Source organism: Ursus americanus, chromosome 10, assembly GCF_024610735.1.
Source record: "Ursus americanus isolate L20-20 chromosome 10, mUrsAme1.1.p, whole genome shotgun sequence".
Classification (NCBI taxonomy): Eukaryota; Metazoa; Chordata; class Mammalia; order Carnivora; family Ursidae; genus Ursus; species Ursus americanus.
The window spans coordinates 12226266-12239765 of record NC_142136.1 but is presented as its reverse complement, the minus strand read 5'-3'; the positions used below and the strand labels follow the sequence as shown (position 1 = coordinate 12239765).

The following is a 13500-nucleotide window of genomic DNA, read 5'->3' as shown; positions in this document are numbered from 1 at the left end:
TTTATTTATTTGAGAGAGAGAGAGAGAGTGCAAGTGAGCATGAGCGGGGGGCAGGGGGGCAGAGAGAGAGGGAGAAGTAGACTCCCCGCTGATCAGGGAGCTTGGAAATGGGGGATTTGATCCCAGGACCCTGGGATCATGACCTGAGCCAAGGGCAGATACTCAACCGACTGAGCCCCCCAGGCGTCTCCTCTAGTAGAAACATTTTGAGATGATACGTTATAGAAATCTAGATACTCTTTGGAAGTATTTAAACAGCAACTGGGCCAGGTTGCCTGGTCTCAGGCAAGCTGGAGATGAGCATGTGTTGATAAGAACAAAAGCTTTCGGCTATGGGGTCATCTAGTTTAATGGATTCTCTTTCATTTTAGTCTCCCTAAATAGTATCAAACCTTTCAATGTCCAGCTCAATTGATCCCTTTTCCTGTAAACCCTTTTTTCACCTTATTTCCTCTGAAACAATATGCCAACTCTACTTTGATTCTCAGAGCTTGGGAATTATTATTACAATTTTTTCCTTGTACTTCTAAAAATTAGTTGCAATAATTAATGTGAGGGTCTGACCTGATGGTAGGATTGTAATAATTCAACTGATTTCTACTTACTCAGAGATACGGCCATGAGGGCCGCAGGAACCCCAAACGCCAGTGGGTAACAAGCTTGTTTACTGTGAATTCCGCATAGTTGAACTGAGAAGAAATTACAAGAGTAAAATTCATTATGTCTTTGGTAACGCTCATATGGTTACCATTTTTAAAAATCCCTAACTGGTTATTACATATAATGTTCTAGACTTACCCATTTGCTATATTGATTTCATTGCCAGCTGAGCCAAGCAGCTTTGGAGTAGAAAGAGTTGGAGCTGAACACAGCTTCCAATCTTAGCCCCTAAATAGATGCCGATACCGGCCACGCCAAAATCAGTGGGAACCCCTTATGTGGATTTTCTTAGTGGGGGAGATAGAAGTGACCTGGATGCAGTAACTTAAGATAGGGAACTCAGTAAATAAAAATCAAAACTGCCCTGGGAAATCAAGATTGTGTATTCCTGAATTCATGCTAATTAGAAAGCAATTAGATGGCCCAGGGCAGGGGCCAATAAACTTTTCTGTGAAGAGCCAGATAGTAAATATTTTAGGCTTTGTGGATGATGTAGTCTCTGTCTCAACTACCCAACCCTGACTTTGTAAGATACAAACAGCCACAGACAATAGACCAATGGTCTTGTCCAGGTTTCTGGATCTGGCCCATCGGCCATAGTTTGCTAACCCCTGACTGCAGATCTACTTTAGCTCTGAAATCCTGGGATGGGTAAGAAGGAAGATTCAGACTTTGGAAGGACCAACAGAGATTGTTGGGAATTCTTTCAATGGAATGGAGCCTCCAGGAATAACCTGATCCGAAAGGGGTTTGACTTTGTCTTTGAGTAGCTGTTTCAGAGTTCTGTAGAGATAGAAGTTAACTTGTAGAAAATTGATAGACAAATGTTTCTTATTGATAGTGTACAAATGATTCGTTTGTGGCAACACAAAAGGACTCTTCCTTCTGTGAAGAATATTAGTCTCTGTTAGTCAAATGCTTATTTGAGCTGATTGTGGCAGTACTCCAGTTTCCTCCTTAATTAGTAAGTCATATAAAATCTCAGCACATGCTCATTTCATATCTGTATGAGAGCCATGATTTTACCTATAAAATTATCCTTTCATGCATTCACAATTCAAACACGCATAGTACATAATTCTAGTAATCAAAACTACAGTGAGAAACCACCTTACACCAGTTAGAATGGCAAAAATTGACAAGGCAGGAAACAACAAATGTTGGAGAGGATGTGGAGAAAGGGGATCCCTCTTACACTGTTGGTGGGAATGCAAGTTGGTATAGCCACTTTGGAAAACAGTGTGGAACCCTCAAAAAGTTAAAAATAGAGCTACCCTAGGACCCAGCAATTGAACTATTGGCTATTTACCCCAAAAATACAGATGTAGTGAAAAGAAGGGCCACATGCACCCCAATGTTCATAGCAGCAATGTCCACAATAGCTAAATCGTGGAAGGAGCCGAGATGCCCTTCAACAGACAAATGGATAAAGAAGATGTGGTCCATATATACAATGGAATATTACTCAGCCATCAGAAAGGATGATTACCCAACATTTGCATCAATATGGATAGAACTGGAGGAGATTATGCTAAGTGAAATTAGTCAAGCAGAGAAAGACAATTATCATATGGTTTTACTTATTTGTGGAACATAAGGAATAGCAGGGAGGATATGAGGAGAAGGAAGGGAAAAATGAAGGGGGGGGGAACAGAGAGGGAGACAAACCATGAGAGACTATGGACTCTGGGAAATGATCTGAGGGTTTCAGAGGGGAGGAGGGTGGGCAGATGGGTTAGCCCGGTGATGGGTAGTAAGGAGGGCACGTACTGCATGGAGCAGTGGGTGTTATATGCAAACAATGAATCATGGACATCAAAAACTAATGACGTACTGTATGGTGACATAACATAACATAACATAACATAACATAACATAACATAACATAACATAACATAACATAACAAAGAAAGAAAGAAAGAAAGAAAGAAAGAAAGAAAGATAGATAGTGGAGGTGGGGGAGGGGAGGGAAGGGGAGGGAACATAATGCAAGAATACAAGCTATTATATGTTTATACCAAACAAGTTGGAATGGGGCTTAAGTGTCATCTTCGAACTACTACTCCATGCAGAAATACATAAATCCCCACAAAATATTTTCTTTCATCATTTAATCTGCTTTGCAGTGTGGCCACCATGGTGTTGTTTTGGTCTAATCTGTCCCCGAATATTCCCTTCCATGTAGGAAATTCACCACCTCAGTGGAGTGTCAGCCTGCAAAAAAACCCTGCGAGCTGTTGATAGTTGCTGTCTCGTTCTCTTTCCTGGGCAGTTCTTTTAGAAATAGCTGAGATGAGAGGAATGCAAAGAATAAAACTTGGCCCATTAAATTCTTCCTAACCCACTGAACATCACTGGGGAGCAAAGCTTGAAAGCAAAAATGTCAACTATGATCCATCCAGGTGTGGTTTCCAAATAGCACCTCTTGTCTTATCCTTTACTGTGAATAAAGACTTTGCATTAATAATCATTTAGAACAGTTAATTGCTATACTAGGATGTTTCAGATTCTTCAGTGGTCCTTGTGATCAGGGTGGGGGTGTGGTCAAAAAAGATTAGACAAGACAAGAAGCTCATCTTCTGGATTTCCAAGTATATCACATGTACCCAACAGCAGAAGTATAACGGGAGAAAAGAGGGACAAAACAAACACACAAAACAAGGACTTAAATTTTTTTTTTTTTTTTTTTACCTCTGAGCATGGGAGTGATGATAGTAGAAAGCAAGCTTCCAGCATTAATGGCCAAATAAAAGATGGAAAAGAATCTGTTTCTTTGCTTTTCCTGTAATAAAAAGGAATAAGGTTACAATATGACTTTATCTATCAATGGATAAAATGTAGCTGATAATGTCTTCACTTCTAACTTAGTTTTGGTCAGTGTCCTCCTTTCAAATGTCCTTTAAAAAGAATCAAATGGAGAACAGATCTTGTACCAGGGGAATGGGATTCCTGGAGGTTTAGAATTCACTTATGTAGTTTCCGTGAAGGTGTGTGATCTTACCTGGCCCTCTTCAAACTGATCGCCACCAAATGCAGACACACAGGGCTTTATCCCTCCAGTTCCCAGAGCTATCAGGGCCAGGCCGGTCATGGACAGTGCTCTAGGGAAAGGAGAGGGGTGATTGCCAGAAACGTGAGATTCTGGTTTGTTTCTTTAAGTAGGCTCCATGCCCAGTGTGGAACCCAATGTGGGGCTCAAACTCATGACCCTGAGAGCAAGACCTGAGCTGAGATCAAGAGTTGGAGGTTTAACTGACCGAGCCACCCAGGGGCCCCAGAAACGTGAGATTCTTAAAAGCAGGAGCCTCTCTCTCCCCTAATTTCCCTTAGAGGACCAGGCACAGTGTTTTGTTTTGTTTTTTTTGGGGGGGGGTTCTTGGCCCCAATTTCCAATGTAGGGGGGGAGTTCCCCACACCACCAACAAACAATTCTCACACACCAGCTGGGTGTCCTACAACTCCATTCTGACACTATCTACCCAGAGATGGCATCCGGTTCCACAAGTGAAGGGCTGCCCCCCCTTCCCCGCCCCATTAGGCACCAGATGCAAGCCTGGGTCGTCTGTCATCTGTGCTCCTGACTGGCCGGCTCCAGCTTAGAGGCTCCAAAGACCCTCTCCTTGAACTTCAGATGCCCCTCTCAAGTCCAGGTTGTTACCTGTACTTCTCCTAGAGTCCAGGGAATTTGCTGGAGCAGCTCACAGAACTCAGGAAATGCTTTACTGACTAGATCTCTGGTTTATTATCGAAGGACCGAACTCAGGAACCCCCAGATGGAAGAGATACACAGGGCAGGGTAGGTGGGAAGGGGCGCAGGGCTGCTATGCCCTCTCCAGCGAGCCACTGCCCTCCATCTGCACTTGCTCACCAACCTGAAAGCTCTTCCAACCCCATCCTTTTGAATTTTTATGGAGGCTTCATTCCATAGGCAGAATTGAGTAAATCATTGGTCAATGGATATTAATTCAATGTCCAGCCCCTCTTCCCCTCCCTGGAGGTCAGGGGGTGTGAATGAAAGCTCCAATCCTCTAATTACATGACTGGTTCTTTTTATATTTTTTAAGATTTATTTATTTATTAGAGAGAGAGAGAGAATGAGTGGGGGGAGGGATAGAGGGAGAGAGACAGAATCTCATGCAGACTCCACACTGAGCACAGAGCCAATGCGGGGCTCAATCCCAGGACCCTGAAATCATGACCTGAATGGAAACCAAGAGCCAGCCTCTTAACCAACTGAGCCACCCAGGTGTGTTCACTTGATTGGTTCTTTTGGCAACCAGCCCCCGTCCTTAGGTGGGGGCCAAAAATTACCTCATTAACATAACAAGAGACACCTTCGTCCCTCTCCTCAACGAATTCCAAGGGTTTTAGGAGCTCTGTGCCCCACACAGGGAAGACCAAATATATTTCTTATTGTAAATCACAGTCTCACAGTAGTTAAACAGACAAGGGGCTCAACCTGTTTGAGAAGATGATTCATGGAATGCAGTCTTGACAGCTGAGTGAAACTTGAATTCACAGCCTTCACATTAATACCATTATCTACTATTTAGAAAATGCAAAGCAATAGCTTGATTACAAGCGAGGATTTATGTATGGGATTCTTCTGTAGCCTTATCGATTTCAGTAAAAGAATGTGTAGGTGAAATATTTAAGCACTGTCTCTGGTACAATCATAATAGAATCATAATAGTCATTAAAAAGACATTGGAAAACACGATTTAATTGCAAAGCAGATTATCAGGTGATGTCGTGTGATCTTGTTTACAAAGTACAGAATACTGAAAAGAAGTAGAGCATAAGATTTATTACTATAATTTTTATAATAAAAGGGATTATTTATAATAACAGAGGGGATTAAAGGTTACTTTATTTTTTTAAAAGATTTTATTTATTTATTAGAGAGAGAGTCAAGCAAGGGGAGGGGCAGAGAGAGAAGCAGACTCCCTGCTGAGGAGGGAGCCTGACGTGGGGCTTGATCCCAGGACCCTGGGATCATGACCTGAGCCAAAGGCAGACGCTTAACTGACTGAGCCACTCAGGCGCCCCAAGTGTTAGTTACTTTAATTTGTATTTTCTAAGCTATCTGTAAGTATTTTACCTCCTGAATTGAAAAAAAAATCACTTACAGAATTTACCAACCCTCATTTTTATCATTTTGTTAGATTTATAGAAGCTACTGCAAATTCCAGGTTTTAGAAGTGTTTGTCCCTATCTTCCTGTTTGCAAATATGGCTTTAAAATGCTAAAAAAATATTTTATGGAACAGATAAAGTCAAGGAAGATACTGCACATGGAAAGGATCCTTGAAAATATCATGCCCGTCTTCTTGGATTAACTGGCTGAAGCATCTCTTTGCCTCTTAATAGATCTTGTGCTTAGTGCTGTCACTCTAAGCATTTTTGTTTTGTTTTGTGGGGTTTTTTTGTTTGTTTTTTTCACTCCAAGCATTTTAAATGACAACCAAACACGGCCAATTTGATATGATATTCCGTGCACTCTTATGAGAATTGTAGGCATGCTGTAATATTAAGTCCATGAAATAAACTAAGCAGCTAATCTTTCTTGAACACTTCTCACTTGCCAGCCATTGTTGTAGGCACTCTAGCCGGACTACAACAATCCGACACAGGTAGGCAGTAGTAAAAATGAGAAGACCTATGCACGGAGGTTGAGAAACTTGCTCAAGGTCACCCAGCTAATAAAGGGCACAATCAGCATCTGAACCCACTTAGTCTGGCTCCAAAGTCCCTGTTCTTAATTGATATTATAGAAAAGAAACCAGAGGCACAGGGAAGTCTCCTCTGTGGGTAGTTGGGCATCAGACATTGGAAGTCTGAGCTGCTGACCTGGGCATAGAGCCACTCCCTTCCACCAACACAGTGCCCTGTGGGCACTGCAGGTGTTGCTTCGAGGGACCTGGTCTAAACAGCAATCTGATTGACAAACCAGAAATGCAGGAATTGCAGAGACTAATTTGAATTTCAGTGACTGTTTTCCTAACCCATAAGATATTTACTCATAGATCAAGGAACTGGGGCACAAGCACAGAAAACAAAATAAATCTTTATAAGTTGTCTACCGGGCCAGAGTGCAGGGATAGGAAATTAATCTCACAGAGGAGCATTTGTCAATAGCACTTTCTATCAAGAACTCGGAACATAGGGCTGGACCAAATACTTACGAAACCAAATCACTGAAAAATAAGCGGAGGTATGGTATGAGAAGACAACCAAAGGTACAGAGTCTTGAGGAAACCTGGCACAATTAGGGATCAAGGTCTGTGGGATTTATGCCCCTCTAGGGAAGATCAAAATTAACACAAGTATTCTGTGCGCTGACCGTGTCTCATGTTGAGATGTACCTGAGACAGCAGGGGAGCTGTGACTACGGACACCTGTGAGGATGGCGACATATGAAGACCCAACTCTTAGTCAACTAAACAGCTTTCTCTCTACTGATGAGGGAGGAAAGGCCTCCTTATGCTTATGGTAAATTTCAAGGAAAAAGATGAACCATTCAAGCACCAAGGAAGCGATGGGGTGGGGTAGGGCAGCAGGTAATGTCAACTCACATATGCACAGAAAGGTTGTCAGGGGTTCCATCATGATCGAAGTCTGTGAGGTCATGAATTGAGCTCACTGCAGTGACCGCCTGTCCAATGGTGTAGACAATGGAGAGCGACACAATTGTCCTGTGTTGAAAGGGGTTAAGAGAATCCAAGTTAATTGCACAAGAACTGTCTACTTCTTCGTCTCCCACAGAAAGGCCTCCTGCTTCAAAATGCAAGAGCCCAGTCATGCATATACTTGTTCCTCAAACTTGAGTCAAGCTGGTGACTCTTGGAAAGGCAGCCTGCTGGAGGATTTGTCGCCCAGCCAGCGAGCACAGAGCAACATTGGCTGGAGCCAGGGGAAGGGAGAAAGGTCTGTTTCACCTTTGAACTACTTGAAAAACTCAGTGTTTTCTTCTACCTAACTACCAAAGTGAGAACATCTATCATTAAACAGTAAGGCTTATCTTGTGCCTGGTAACAATATTGGGCCAGTAGTGGGCCATTGGTTATTCTTGTATTGTACTGAATTCTTTGAGATAGTCCATGAATTTGGCTCAGAATAGCCTCCACTTCCTTGCTCATTAAGTCCTAGGGACTTCTCAATAACTGTCTACTGGGTACAGTCTGGGAGCTGTTCCTACAGAACTGGGTGAGCGGCCCACATCCTCTCTGTCCAGCAAGCTATGTGAGCCTTCAAGCAGCGGGCACGTGCATCAGGGAGATTCTTTGTTCTGTAGGCCTTAACTCTGTGCCTCCCACATGATTAATGATGGACAGTATCCTTGCCACTATTTCAAGAGGAGACAAAGATGTTATCACTGTTCAGAGGAGGGAGAAAACTTACCAGTGCTACTGCATTCACACTGCTCAATGCCAGGCACTGTGCTAGACTCTGGGCATATGATCTGAGCCAAAACAGGGCCTAGCAGGCTCTTCTAAGAGCTTGATGTGCCTTGTTCCCACCATCCATCATTCCAAACCACAAAGCTTATCATTCCTTTTGGGCTTATTTCTTCACAAGGAAGCTGTAAACACTCACTTGAACTTTCCCAGCCAGGAGTCAGCGATTAAAGCACCAAGAATGGGCGTCAGGTAGCACAGAGCCACAAACGTGTGGTAGATGGCCGTGGACAGGTTATCGTCCCATCCGATGAACCGTGTGAAGTACAGAATCAGGAGTGCTTTTTGCAGGTGGCAAGGGGAGTGGGAGGGGAGACACAGTTAGGAGCTGTGGTAACTCAGGCTCTTCACTCAAGGGGAGGAGGGTGAAAATCGTTACCTCTCATTCCATAGTAGGAAAATCTTTCACAGAACTCATTGACCACGATGAAGAAGATGCTCAAGGGATAACCAAAGCAATCCTGACAAAAGGAAACAGTGTAGGGTTGAAACGTCCTCCTCGCTGGCCCACGTCCACCAATGAATGCTAATGGCATGAAAAGTAGCCGGTGTGTATTTGGTAACTTGTCACTGACTGACTATCCAGACATGGACTTGAGAATTCAAAAATTTTTATTCCCTCACACGCCACACCGAGACAACAATGAAATAAAGCATCTAGTTCTCTCGTTCATCCGAGAAGAACTAGATACTAGCATTTCCTTAAGAGAAGACATTTCACTCAGAAACTCAGGACTGTCTCCCTGATTCACACGTATGAGAGACATCTGGTAAGTGACCGAAGCACAGCCGTGAACATTTAGGAGCAGAACAGACTGAAGTTTGCCAAATGAAGCTACGTAGAGAAGAATAATTGTACTCACCCGTGACTTGGACATCCCTGAAAGAAAACCAAAACACCACTGTTAAAGTCAAGTAATTAAAATACTTTTTGCTGAGCCCGCACTCAGACCCTGTGTCTTCTCAGGGCAGACAGATGTGCTGTCCAGACAGTTCCAGCCCTCTCTGGTGAGTGGGGCCTGGCATCAGATTTTCTTTTAATTAACCCCTCAGGCCATTCTCATGGTGGTCAGAAAGGGAGTCAGAGGCTCCAAGGATGGTGCCCAAACCATTTCCTCCTTAAAATACTTCAAAGGCTGCTCATTGCCCACAGGATGAAATCCAAACATTTTTGCATGCCCTTGACGATCTCACAAGGACAGTGGGGTTTGGTGAGGATTCAGCGAGGGAAATGTGAAATGCTTCAGGGTGCCTAACACAGTGAGGATTCAACCACCTTTCCCCTTACCTGTGACAGCCTTCCTTCCAGCCCGTCCCCCATGCACAGAGGGTTCCCGTGATTCCCAGCTATCAGTTTGCTGAGCATGCTGGGCGCCTTGAATGCCCAAGACCGTAACTCCTGTGTCAGGAATGCCCCGGCCCCTTCCTACACCTGTCGCCAACCTTGCCACAGCATGACCTTCACAAAGCCCCGTCTGCCTCCCTGTGCTCCCAGAGTGCAATGACCGATATTTCTCCTCCCCTCTAGGGGTATCCATCTCCCCATTCCCAACACCTTTTCTAGTACCTACCACACAGCAGGGCCTTATTGTCAGAACAGGGAATTAGAAGAGCAAGAAGAAAAAGGGTGAGCATCCAAGTGAACCAGTGCAGACCAAGGGCCGTTGACTTGAACGTCTCGATTTAGGTGCACCCTTCATGCCCACTGGCCCAGCCCCTGCTCTGGTCTCGCCTGAATTTTGACGAGAGCCGACCCATACCCTGTCTCAAGGCACAGCTCCCTGTCCCAATGCGCTGCCCTATAGTTACCAATGCCTGTCACATGCTGTGCCCCCCGCCCCCACTGCCTGGCTCTTAGAATCCTTTGTCTTGGGGGACCCTTAAGTGCTCCCTGCCTCTATTACGAATCAGTGGCCCTACAGAACGGTCCTCAAACTTCAGGTTGCCTCAGAATCACCAGAGGGCTTATGAGAGCAAGTGGCTGAACCCCACCCCCACAGCCGCTGACTCTGCGGGTTTGGGGGGGAGGCCCCTTGAGTCTGCATTTCTCACAAGTCCCATGGTGATGTCCCTGCTGGTTTAGGGACCCCCCCGGGAACCACCCGCAGGCTGTGATGTCCAGTCGCCTGACTGATCTCCGTAAGTAGGCTGTATTACTTCCCCGGCCCCAAGCACCCCAGAGACACTCCATGCCCACCGTCCAGAGCAGGAAGCAGATACAGAAGCTGGCCTGTCACCTCATATTCTCATTATGTGCCGGCCCTGAGTCCCAGCCCACATGAAACAAAACTGCAACTCTGCTTGAGGAACTCTGCCCTTGGCCCAGACCCACGTGGTGGTTGAGGCCCCCAGCCACCCTGCTCGTGGGCCAGGGCCTGGCTTCCTGATTCTGGTCACACTGCCGTGGTCATGGGCACTCCTCCAGCTCAGTGTGGCCCCCGGCCTCACACCACAAGCTCTCACTTTTGCTTTCTCAAGAGCAGTGGTGCTATTTCAGTCCTTGTCCTAAGGCAGGAAATAACCTGTCCTGGCCTCCCGGAGCTCCAGTCCCCACTCCTGCCATCTCTAAAGTTCCGGAAGGAGATTCTTCAACACTAATAGCCTGGTCTTCTCCCCAGACTTCCTTGTGGGAAGGGGCTGCTCTGAGAGGCAACAGGTGGAGCCTGTGAGCTTGGGGGCCAACGTGTGATTGAATGTCACTCCTGTTGCTTTCCAGCTGTGACCTCGGGCGAGCCCAGCTTCCCTCCAGACAGACCACCTGTCAGAGGGTGACAACGCCATGCCCCTCACAGGACTGTTGTTAAGAGTTTGATGTGTGAAGCTCCCTGCCCAGGCCTGGCGCAGGGAAGATGCTGCTACCTCAGAGTCCTCGGCACCTCACAACATGTTTTCACAGGGTGGAACTCAAATGCCTGGTGAATGAACAGGTATTCCAAAGGACCAGTCATATCCGTCATTGAGTCCAATGTTCCGATCCTGGCTCTGCCCGTTCAGGCTCTAGCCTCATGCGTCTCATCACCATCTCCCTGTCTTCCCGATCCCCCACACAGTTTGGCCAGTGGGGAGCCCTGGTAGGAAGCCAGAGGGTCAGGGTATTCCTTTCCCTTCCTCCTCCCCAAAACATCACTTCAGACTGCTACACCCTCAAGGCACAATCGCAGCTCCTCTGAAGTAGGCCTTCCTCACACAACTCTCCTTCCCGGTTTTGGTCACAGTTTTGAAACACTTCCTATGGGTGGTCACTGCAGCCACCATTCCGGGCACTTGCATTGACATTTATGACTCCCTGCACACCCCTCCTCAGCCTTTTCTAAATAATGTGTGTGTGTGTGTGTGTGTGTGTGTGTGTGTGTGTGTGTGTGTGTGAATAATAACTCCTATTCTGAGTGTGCCTTCTGTCTCCAAATGGGACCACAAATGGGTAGCCCACAAGCCAGCTTTCGTCACCAGACTGGGGACTGCGACTCTCCAGCGGAATAAAAGCCCCAGTCAGGATCACGTGCTTCTGAAGCACGACCCACAAGCCAGCCTGCTGGCGGTATTTGAAGGCCGCTTCCTCGCGGCGCTGCCCGTCTTCTAGAGGAAACAGCAGGGCCGTACGATGTGTTGCCTGCTTTCGCTTCAGACGGTGCAGTCTTACCACTGCCTCCCAGAGACCAGACAAAGCAAGCTGAGCGCCACCAGCACTGGGTCCGGACAGGCCCTAGCGATGGGCCTCAACAGAGAAGCAGGAGGGAGGGCCAAAGACCCCAACCCAACAGAGACGGCCCAGAGCTCCGATGCAATGGCTCCTTCCACGTGGTTTCTCAGGATTTGGGTTTGCAAGGGAAGATTTCATCTGGCCAGGGTAGCACCTATAATTTTTTTTTAAAGATTTTATTTATTTATTCGACAGAGATAGAGACAGCCAGTGAGAGAGGGAACACAAGCAGGGGGAGTGGGAGAGGAAGAAGCAGGCTCATAGCAGAAGAGCCTGATGTGGGGCTCGATCCCAGATCGCCGGGATCACTCCCTGAGCCGAAGGCAGACGCTTAACCGCTGTGCCACCCAGGCGCCCCAGCACCTATAATTTTTTTTTTAAGATTTATTTATTTTAGAGAGAGAGAGAAAGAGAGAGATAGTGGGGGGCAGGGCAGAGGGAGAGAATCCTCAAGCCGACTCCCTGCTGAGCGTGGAGCTCCACACAGGGCTCGATCCCAGGACCCGGAGATCACGACCTGAGCCAAAACCGAGAGTCGGACGTTTAACCACTGAGCCACCCACACACCCCACACCTATCATTCTTTTGAAAAATACTGTTTAGTCTCTATTGTTTGCCAAATAATAATGGTAAAGATTTTGTTTACTTCACACATAAACTGGGTGACAGGAAAGAGAGCTTCGATCTTGTTGTAACAACCATCATACTCAGAACTACGTAATGGAAAACAAAATCCCTAAGCTGACCCCAGCAGAAATCTGAGATTTAGTGCCCAGCCATCACCCAGGAAGCTTGTTATTTTCAGAAAGGTGTGCATTCCAAAGAGCAACTTTGATAATCGCAGGGCAGAGGTCGCTAACCTCTTCTGCTGCAGAATTCAGAGCTATTCGGGGGATGTATGTTGCAGTCAGCATTTCTTATCTCATATCTGTGTCCACAGGATCGCTCTCCAAGAAAGCTCAAGTGCAAAAGTGGTGTGTATGCTGAGCCTTACACGTCCATACCCTGATAGCAAACCTAATCAGCGTATTTGAGCGGTCCGCGTTCTAGCGCCATCCATGCGCCACTTGGGTGTAACTACTGATCGGAGGAAATAAAGCAGCTTGGAATCCGGCGTGCCAGTACTGGGCACAGATTCAACACTGGCTCGCATTGTTATTCTAGGCCTAGCAGTGCTTCTGTCTTTCTTTTGGCTAAAGAATTCAATAAAATAAGTGTACATTATACATTTCTGTGATTTTTGACTTGGAGGGAGAAACCAAGAAAGACACTCTATTAATAATTTCCCACTACTTAATGAACTCTCTTCATTAAGGCATTTCCTACTATCTAACAAAGCACATTCTGTATTTTGAACCATTTAGGGATGGAAATTCTAACTGTCATGGTTTGTGATGGAGAAATTAAGAATTCTCTCAGCATAATGATGGATGTGAAGAGTGCATTTCTAGGACTTGGACTTGGGAAGTTGGAAGGAATAAAGAATCCGCCGCTGTCTGAGCCGCTCTTACTTTTAGGCAGAGAGGAAACTCCTTCCCACCATCACTGAGAGTGAAATGGAGGGAGTGAGCTATGTATTGCATTTAGGAATGGTACTCCTGCATGGCATGGCAGGCAGAACAGTGGCCTCCAAGATGTCCGTGTCCTAACCCCTGGAGTTTGTGGGTGTGTTACCTTCCACGGC

The 13500-nt window shown here is 46.0% G+C and overlaps 1 protein-coding gene across 2 annotated transcripts in view; it reads right to left on the bottom strand.

Moving 5' to 3' along the window:
- Nucleotides 1–13500, bottom strand: part of SLC15A1 (solute carrier family 15 member 1) — a 48988-nt gene that overhangs the window by 23425 nt on the left and 12063 nt on the right. For both annotated transcript variants that reach the window (XM_087865035.1, XM_045811062.2), the window contains exons 2-8: nt 8980–8996; nt 8496–8577; nt 8256–8397; nt 7235–7354; nt 3662–3761; nt 3352–3442; nt 606–689 (exon numbers count right to left, since the gene is read on the bottom strand). In XM_087865035.1, coding sequence (XP_087721161.1) covers nt 606–689; nt 3352–3442; nt 3662–3761; nt 7235–7354; nt 8256–8397; nt 8496–8577; nt 8980–8996 — 636 coding nt within the window. The remainder of the gene's footprint in view (nt 1–605; nt 690–3351; nt 3443–3661; nt 3762–7234; nt 7355–8255; nt 8398–8495; nt 8578–8979; nt 8997–13500) is intronic.